This window comes from Erigeron canadensis, chromosome 3, assembly GCF_010389155.1.
Source record: "Erigeron canadensis isolate Cc75 chromosome 3, C_canadensis_v1, whole genome shotgun sequence".
NCBI lineage: Eukaryota > Viridiplantae > Streptophyta > Magnoliopsida > Asterales > Asteraceae > Erigeron > Erigeron canadensis.
Genome location: NC_057763.1, coordinates 30,274,250 through 30,284,313, shown reverse-complemented (window position 1 = coordinate 30,284,313; position 10,064 = coordinate 30,274,250). Strand labels below are relative to the sequence as shown.

Here is a 10,064-nt window from a genome sequence, read left to right as displayed (position 1 = left end):
TCACTATGCAATATGCATGATGATTTACTTCCTATACGGGGTTCTTCCTATACGATTATATACGTGATTATTTAAGTGGTTTTTTTTTTTTTAATTAATTCTATAAAAAGTTGGTGATTTTGTTTGCAGCTGCCACTAGCTCGAAGATAGAAATTGGTGACATTGCAATTCATTTTTTGCAATGTCAGATTAAATCTCTATATAAGACCAAAGATGAATAAGTTCGTGAATTAGGCTCATACCAATTAATCTCCCAATTCATCATACTGCTTTCTTAATTTCTTACATATTTTTCCCCCCTCTCAATGGATCTTTTGTATATTATCATCCCAATAATCACAATTATTTTAATTTTTCTAATCAATTTTTGCCGTGGCAAAAACCTTCCACCAACTATATTCCCAGCCCTTCCGATAATCGGTCACCTCTATCTACTCTTCCTGGAAAGACAACCCCTCCAAAGAACCTTGAACAAACTATCAACTAAATACGGTCCGATCCTTCTCCTTCGTTTCGGGTATCGCAATGTCGTCGTAGTCGCCGACCCTTTAATTACCGAAGAATGCTTCACCAAGGACAACGACGTCATTTTCGCTAACCGCCCAAAGTTAACATTTGCCACAATTCTTGCATATAACTCCACTAACACAGCTTGGGCCCCTTACGGCCCATATTGGCTCAACTTACGAGGAATCGAACGTACCGAGTTTTTTTCCTCTTTACGTTTACAAGACTTTTATGACGTACGTGCGGAAGAAGGAAAAGCTATGTTACGTAGTATTAATGTGCCCGAAGACACCTCTTCGAAGGAAGTGGACTTAAGCTCGGTATTCGCTGACTTTATAACGAATGTTATAATAATGTGGACAGCCGGGAAAAGGTTTTCGGGTGAAGATGCGGCGAAAGCGAAAGAGCTTCAAGAGATCGTTAAAACGACGTTTCAGCTAGGGGCTACGAACTTAGGGGATTATTTGCCTTTTTTGAAATGGCTTGGATTTACTAAAGATTTGGAGGACAGGATGCGGGCATTAGTCGATCTAAGAGATACTTTCTTTCGTAATCTGCAAGAAGAATTTAAACAGGGGACAGGGGTTTTAGTTGACAAGAATATTACTATGCTTGGTGTGATGTTAAAGCTACAAGCAAAGGATCCTGAATACTGGCCTGATGAAATTATTTCAGCCGTTTTGTTGGTATGTTACAAAATTTTATTATATATCTTTATTAAAGATAAAATAAATAAGATAAGACTTGACCCTTCATTTTAAAACTTTTTTTTGTTTTTGGTTTTTTAAGTTTTTTTTTTTTTTTTGGTTTTTTAAATTGACGCAATCAGCAGTTAGTGCCTTTAATTGAAAAAAGACAGTAAGTAGTGGTGGGTGGAGGAAACGAAAATGATTATGGTTTATCTAAGGAATAACCTTATAATAGAAAAACAAACATTAGATACAGAACAAAAGGTTATGGCAACTTGTAGTTTATGTATCATAAGTTGTAGACTTGTGTGAGTATATTGATTAAGATTCTGAAGAAGAGACAATTTAAGTAAAAAATGACAATCATGTTGGCAGATAAAGCTAAAAGTAGGGTCGTTCATATTTTTGTAGCTTTTCAAGTAATTAAATACACTGCTTTTCTTGGACTATATTATATTGTGCTACTTGCTTTTATTTTTGTTATTAGAAATTAATATTTCAAAATGAAAATAATTTTACGTAAAATCATAGTTTGTATCGAACTTCAAACTTATACATTGTATGTAATAAACTTTAAATCTGATGCATTATATATATCTGATCAATTAAAAATCTATAAGTGACAACTTATATATAAGTGCTACATATACTCAGATACATACGATGCATATGATTTGAAAGTTCATTAAATATGATACACAATATTAAAGTTCGATACACACTATGACAATTCGTGTAAAGTTGTTTAATAACCCCTTATTTTTATTCTCAAGTTTAAAATATTCTAGACTTAGTTTTATTCTTTTTATAAAATATATATTTTTTCTTATAATATAATATAATATATATCTATATCTATATATATATATATATATATTTATGGACCTATTTTTTCTTTCACATTTTCTCCGTTTGTCACAATTAGTGATCGCTATAATATAGTTGTTGTATAATATAATAAATTGATGCATGAAAACAATTTCACAAATATTTACTCATTGATAATTAGTTAAAGGTTACATTTTTTTAATACTACACTCGTCACTTCTAAACAATTTGTTAATTACCCTATTTGGAATTGGAAGTTATTTGATTTAATATATAATTAGTGGATATCTCCGATATATATATATATATACGAAAATGATTAATCATTCTAAAGATTAGCATAAGAATCGTCTTAAAATTATAAGAATGTGACATGTGGTATTCGCCAATTTTCTTTCCTAATATTGCTTCCTGATTTTCCCACTAAAAAGATTAATCATTTCTCATAAATATATTTAACAATTTAAGGTAAAAGGTGAGTAGAAATAATAAGGAATTATAATTTGATTTTATTAAGAATATTATAAGGGATATTTGTCACTTCAGTAATATCGTTTAAACAATAATGGTTTTAATTTATTGGTAGATGATCGTAATATATGTTTTACGAAATTGTATATATATTGATATGATTAACTGATTCAATTTTTTTGATTACATATATATAGAATCTCATATCATCTTGTATTGATGACTGTTCCGCAACTATGATATGGGCCCTTGCGTTACTGCTTAACAACCCAAGTGCTCTCAAGAAAGCACAAGAAGAAATCGACACCGTTGTGGGCACCGAACGTTTTCTTGAAGAATCAGACTTAAGCAATTTGCCTTACCTTGGTTGTGTTGTGAAGGAGACTATGCGATTGTACCCTATAGTCCCAACACTACAACCTCACGAGAGCTCGGAGGATTGTGTCGTCCAAGGCTATAACATCCCAAAAGGGACTGTGCTCATAGTCAATCAATGGGGGATACATCATGATCCTAACTTGTGGAGTGACCCAGAAAGTTTTAAACCCGAAAGGTTTGAAGGGACAGAGAGCACAACACCCAAACTAAAGTTCATGCCATTTAGTTCCGGATTAAGGATGTGTGCAGGATATGCATTGGCTGTCCCTGTGGTTGGGTTGGCGATAGGTTTGGTTATACAAAGTTTTGATTGGGAAAGGATTAGTGAAGACTTGGTTGATATGACTGAAAATGGTGGCCTCGTATTGATTAAAGATCGACCTTTGATAGCCAAGTGCACACCACGTCCAATTATGCAGAACTTGGATTGATCATCAAGTTCGTACGTGACAAATCTTCTCCATCGAGCTCGCTCGTGAGTTATATGGTTTTAATAATTTGAAACCAGATCGAGCAGCAGATCTAGTTTGGTTTGGCATATGGTACATCAAAAATAAGGGGACTAATTAACTACCTTCATGTTGCTTTTATTTATTTACGTTTTGAATGTTTAATGTAAAATTATACACAACGGTTTACTTTGTGTATATGTATTTGGATGTTTATTCGATTACAAGAGAGGTTTAAATAAACACATTTATAGAAATGTAGCAGATAGTCTTTTTTTAAATAACAGTTACAGAGTAATTTAATTTACGAATATAAGTTTTTTCTCCTATATCTAGATCATTCAAGCTATGTTGGTGTTTTAGTGATAGAACATATGGTTAAACCGAGTAGATTGTTAGAAAAAGTAGATGCTCATTTGTCTTCATCGAAAGCTTAATGCTCATATTGAGCATATTATTTTCCCTTATAATGTTTTTTCTATGTTTTTACATAATAATACAGCCAACGGATTGATGAGCTTTGGCTGGATCGTTTTGGTGAGAGAGTAAAATGAGCGAGCTGGATTGCAAGTTGGGTAATGGTTTGTGGGGTTTTGGGTCAAAACATCTAATTCTTTTAACCATCCTGGTATGCATTTTAAGAAATTAAATACTCAAAACTAGACATAGTTAGGCATAATATCATTTGCCCAATAGTCAATTTCATCCTATTTAAATATTGATAGATTGATTTAGATTGTCTTTTATATCAAACATATTTAATATAAGGTTTTAGATAAAATGAGAATGGGTCAAATGGGTTGAATTGTTTGAAGGGAAAAACAAATATGCTGTTAGCAGCATATATCTTTTTTCATTCCTCCTCACAATCTTCCCCCCTGTAAATCACATATCTAAATACAAAATCATCACCTCTTACAAAATCATGCTAGAAGCATGCTTCTAGCACCATACTTGTTATCCTCTTGTTTGAAAGTCATCAATCCATTCTTAAAGCATGCACTCTAAAACCATTCTATTAGGCCGGTCCTTATACAGATGTCGGCCGCGTCCGACGCAAACCCAGGCGAAGACGCCATAAGCACGGTTGCGTCTTCGGGTGCGTCTCGATCGTTTATTCCATTTTCGGACGAGCGTTTTGTGGCTTGAGGTGGGGTCCGCTGGCCATTAACTAACAAAAGAAATTTTTTTTGAAATTGAGCCGTTGGAATTGAAATGAGGCCCGCTCCCCCTTAATTTTTCGTTTCTATTTAAACTACCACCATCTCCATACTTCTTCACCATTTCATACTCACATATTTCTCCCTACAATTCATAGTATTGTTTTGTGTTTAATAATAAAAATGTGTTTGTTTTAAAAATTGAATGTGTTTTTTTTTATATTTATTTATTTATTGTAAAAGAAAATGAAATAATAAATGAATAGTGGAAGAAGTGAGAAAGAAGTGGTAGTATAAGGACGGAGGTGTTCTTGGGTAGTTCTAGGAGAGAGAAAGCTGATGAATAGTATAAGAAGTGAGGAAGAAGTTGTATGTATAAGGAGTGGCCTTAGGGGGTGTTTGATAGGAATAAATCAAAGAGAATAGAAATGTATTAGAGAATGAATATGGTAAGAAAGAGAATGAATATTTGGAAAGAGAATGGATTCCGTCTTTTGGTATGAGCAGAGATTGAATATATAAAAAATACAAAAAGTCAAATGATAATTAAATTTAATACATATAATATCATTAAAAATAAAAATAAAAATTTTTTCATTCCCATCCATTCTCTATATTTTATATTTTATAGAGAATTGAGGGAATGGAATCGATTCCGACTTCTCGATTTTCTTTCTCCTTTTTCATCATTTCCATTCCATTGTACCAACACATCCAACACCTTAACCCCTTAAGTATTTATATTTTATTATTGTAATGAAGGTGTATTTATAGTCATAAACCATTACTAACGCATTCATTGTATGAGGGTTTTTAATTAAAAGAAAAAACAAGCAAAGGGTATTAGTTGTAGGGATAGCAAAAATACCCGTACCCGATACTTGCATCCGATTTGACCGGAGAATCCCTGAGTTGACCGGGGATGGGGATGTAAATCTAATCCCTGATGGAATTGGGGACGGGGACGGGGATGGGAAACCGTAAATCCCCGATCCCTATACCCGAAACCCGAAAATACTATATATATTTATTATAATCACTTTAAGTCCTTATCTATATTCTAAAATCAATTTTAAGTTTAGTGCTTTTATTTAATAATTTTTATGTGTTATACTTTATTAATCATTTACTTAACATATACATTAGTTTATACATAGAAAGAAAATGTTGAAATACACATTCTCCTACGTATTTTTTTATCAAGCTAAATTCATGTTCATTCAAAAAAAAGTATCCCCGATACTCGATGCGGACGAGTATGGGGATGTAATTTAATTCCCAGACGGGGATGGGGACGGGAATGGGGATTATGAGTGAAAATCGGGTACAGGGATGGGGATTAAGATCCCCGACAATCCCCGCCCCATTGCCATCCCTAATTAGTTGGTTAGCCCATCTTGTTTTTTTTTTTTGTTTTTTTTATTTAATAACTTTTTCCAATTTGAACCTGTTACCCAAACTGTTTGACCCGCTCATGTTGCTGCCGATAAAAATAGGAGTTACTTTTATAGTACCTATTCTTTATCCAATTGTTTTTCATTGACAAGTCATGACAAAGAATCTGAATTCATATTCACCACCGAGTATTTGTTTTGTTATGCATTTTCTTAAGTTATATTTGTGATTAAAAAAAGAACATGATTTTTATTGTGGAGTTTAGACATGGATTTTGTTTGTCGTTCAGGGTTTATACAAGTGTTAAGTCGTTGGTGATCCAGGAAAAGCTTGCTATTACTAAAAGGGAAATGCTAAATACAACCCTTAAGGCTGTATTTAACGTGCATAAAAAAACTTGTACCTTCCATATTAAAAGTCCGCCCCCTGATTTTCATGGTAAATGTACAAACAATTTATGCACTTTAAACACAGCCCTAAAGGCTGTATTTCGCAAACCCCATTACTAAAAGCAGAATAATGTCCGAAAAATGTGTCTTTTTGAGACAACACCACATCTAAATATCTTATACTACATAGGGTAAGTAAATATCGTTCCCACGAGTAGCGTCTGTGGTTATAACCAAGTTATAACGAATTTGATTGTTTTGAAAGTTATATAAAATGTAACTATAAATAACTATTGCAAAAGTTAACTAAAATGCAAATTAAACTAAATAAGCAAGAAATAAATTATAAGCTCCAAACATTGTTCGCAAAAAACGTCCCTCCAAAATCTCAATAGTCGCATTAATTCACCCAATAAACTTTACCGAATATTTATTCTAAATTACATAGATATAATTTTTATTATTTGACAAAACAATTTTGGGCATAATTAAACAGCTTGTCTTAATCCCTAATGCTAATGGACTCATCACAAACCCTTGAGTCGCAATAGATTGCCTTAAGAAAGTCCAAATCAAATAATAACGAATAAATATTCAATCACTCTTACGCATCATAATCCAAAAAGATCAATTTTTACACGACTGAAAATAAAGTTCGTCAAGTAAAATAATTGACAATTGTTCATCATGAGAGATAACCTAGATTTAGCCGAACATCTCCATCTTTAGATCGTCAATGATTGATGAATAATCCTTGCATGAATCGGACAATGATGATCTGCGTCTGCTGCTGTTGCCCGATTTCCTCTCTCTGTTCGTCTCTCTCTCTTTCGTTCGCAGCCCCAGAGAATATCACCCCGAATATGTTGGGAATTAACCAATTGAATATTTAAGGGTTGCTGACTTCTTGTTTTTTTTTCCCCAGTGTGTAGTCCAGCCGCAAGAAACAAAAACACCCCAAATAAAGATGTGGGCTTCTTTTTTTTTTTTTTATCTTTTGTGATATCCGTTCGCACAAGAGGCCCAAAAGACAAATAACTATGCTTTTTTTTTTTTTTTTTTTTTTTTTTTTTTGTGATGTGTGGTAATAATAAACCAACCCCATATATAATGGTCAACAGCAACATGGTTTATTTCCATCGTTTAATCTTTTGCTTCATACCATGTCTTTGTCACAAACCATAATTCAATAACGTTTCTTCACATAATCATCATTTTAAGTCATATTCTATCATTTTAGCTTAAACCTGAAATTACACACGATATAAATCAAAGTAGAAATATTCTTATAAAAATTAATCTATTTAATCATTTTTAGACCATTTGATATATATCTTATAATGACTTATCAATAGGAAATTCACCAGCTTGGTGCTTCATGCTTTTGTGGTGTTTGCTGTGAAACATGTCTTCGCGTAACAACATGTTAAATGAAGATTAAGGTATCTTTATGCCATCTATTCTTATAACTACTAGAGGTGGTATATTGGGTGGGCCGGGTAGGTTTCTTGCGGGTCAGTTTGGTCCAAACACACTTCGTGTGAAAAATTCTTTAATTGTTTAATATGATTAAAAGTTATGTTATTACAAAATGGTTTCATGCGTAAAGGTTAAGTAAAACATGTAGTACCTATCTTAGGTTAAGCATGATGATTATGTAAAATTCAGTGGGGGTTTATGTAAAATTCAGGGGGTTATGTATATTTATCAAATTCAAATGTTTAATATGTAACTTTTTTTAATGTAACAGTACCTAGGCTTAGGTAAAATATACACTACGGATCATTTTTCTTATAAAGTAACCCAAGTTAAAGTGGCGAATGCAAAACTAAGCTTGATAAGGTTAGCCTTGAAAAAGTGTATGCCTCTTTGTTTTGTTCAAAGAATTCTGAGTTTAGTTGAATTTTGAGTCTATCTATACATGGTTATTGTAAAATCCAATTTTTGTTAGGTTTGCAATAACACTTGCAGCAATAACAGGTAAATATAGAATTCATGTGGGGCATGGGTAACCATTGTAACCCCTAATTTATTTAAATTTATTACTCCGTATTTGCGTTTTTCTTTAATTTAGATGTGGTGTACCATGTTATTGGTTTTTGGAGGCTCCAAAGTCCAAAACAAAAACCTTGCCTGATGGTTTTGTTGTGAAAAAAAAGTATGATACATAAAATGGGTCGGTTTTGTAATAGCAAATGCTTCTGCATTATTTATCGTATCTTATCTTTCAACTGTTCATCATTTTTTTCATTATTTCTAATTGTATGTGTTGTGGTATATATAGCTGATATAGACATATAATGGCCAACATGATAGTTGCTTCAGGTGTTGGCGCATCAATGATAATTGCCACCAATCCGTTTTAAAAACAGGGTCATTGATTTTTTTTTTATATTTTTTTTTGTGTTTGATAGAAGCATTTTAGTTATTGACGAAATGACTACGATATGTTTGTGACAATGGACATACCGACATATCATCTGTTGTTTAATGTTTGTGTATCTAAAAGGTCAAAATATTTACGCCCTCTTAGAAGAACAACCACGGTGTGCGCATATATAGATGGTGGGTTATAATTTATGTAAAAAAATTTTGGGTTAATAATACACGTGAATCAAGTCTATAAACTTAGCAAGAGCAGCATTCCACATTTCCATTTTTTATTCACTAATGCATTTTATTTTAGGAAATATGTTGTTAGGAAGGCAACAAAGTCCTTTTACCTTTTTAGCTTTATTTTTCATGTACTTTGATGTTAGCTCAATTACAAAATGAGTGATGAGTAATTAAGAATTGATGAAAGTTATTGTAAATATGCAATGTCACTCACCTATATCCCCTATTAGATTCGTATATGTTTTATCTTATTCTTTGTCAGCACACGTAAGATGTTGTGGTTCTTAACGGGTTCTTTTGGATCATAACCATGAACACCTTATTCCTTTCTCTTGAGTAGATGCTATTAAGATGTTAGTATAACATGAAACGGATATCTTATTATCCATGTCGTGCATTGCACGGGTTTTACCTCTTATAATATATATATATATATATATTAGACGAATCTCCGCGCAATGCAGCGGTGATAGTGGTAGTGATGGTGGTAATGGTGGCGGCGATGTGCGGCGGTGACGGTGGTGGTGACGTGGTGGTGAATGTAAATTAATTGATATAAGAAGGGTTAACATGGTTTTTTAAGTGTTGGGGGATGTATGTCGGAATTTATTTCATTAAGGGTATTATAGGTAAATAATTGAATATATTTAAATTAATAAATAAAAAATAGGGTAATATCGTCATTTTAAAATCTTAATTACTTAAAAAGGAATGATAGTTTGCTTTATAAAGTAGTATAAATATAATATAAAAGTTGAGTTTTTGCAATCAATTCTGAAACTAATTTCATCTCTCTTATCAATGGTTGTTATATGTAGCTTACTAGATTTTAGACTCGTGTCCAACACTGGACACGGGGCATACGATATTATTAATATTAGATATTCCTACATTAAAGTCATAAAAGCTTCTAATTTCAAAGTTAAAAATATACATAAAAATAACTATTCAATTCAAATGTCAAGAATATTATGAAATAAAAAACAAAATAATGCTTTTTTTTTAACGTTCGAATGGTCAGAGCCTTACGTCCTTCCGGTAAGATGTTATTCAAATTTTCAGGAAATCACGGAGGGAAAGCCTCCTATTAATCCGTCAAATGACACGACGATAAATAAGAGTATACCTTACCCCATCAGGATTCGAACTTGGGTCTCTCCAGGCCCAAGATCCTCATGGGAG

At 32.6% G+C, this 10,064-nt stretch overlaps 1 protein-coding gene across 1 annotated transcript; it reads left to right on the top strand.

Annotated features, from left to right (window-relative positions):
* Positions 1–222: 222 nt before the first annotated feature.
* On the top strand, positions 223–3,579 carry LOC122592748 (cytochrome P450 81Q32-like). Its single transcript, XM_043765044.1, has 2 exons — positions 223–1,193; positions 2,693–3,579. The coding sequence occupies exons 1-2, from the start codon at positions 306–308 to the stop codon at positions 3,302–3,304; spliced, it is 1,500 nt and encodes a 499-aa protein (XP_043620979.1). The 5' UTR covers positions 223–305; the 3' UTR covers positions 3,305–3,579.
* Positions 3,580–10,064: the final 6,485 nt, after the last annotated feature.

Coding starts and splice junctions, on each gene's coding strand:
- LOC122592748 (XM_043765044.1), top strand. CDS start 306: ATGGATCTTTTGTATATTATCATCCCAATAATCACAATTATTTTAATT. Junction 1,194..2,692: donor TTATTTCAGCCGTTTTGTTG/GTATGTTACAAA, acceptor ACATATATATAG/AATCTCATATCATCTTGTAT.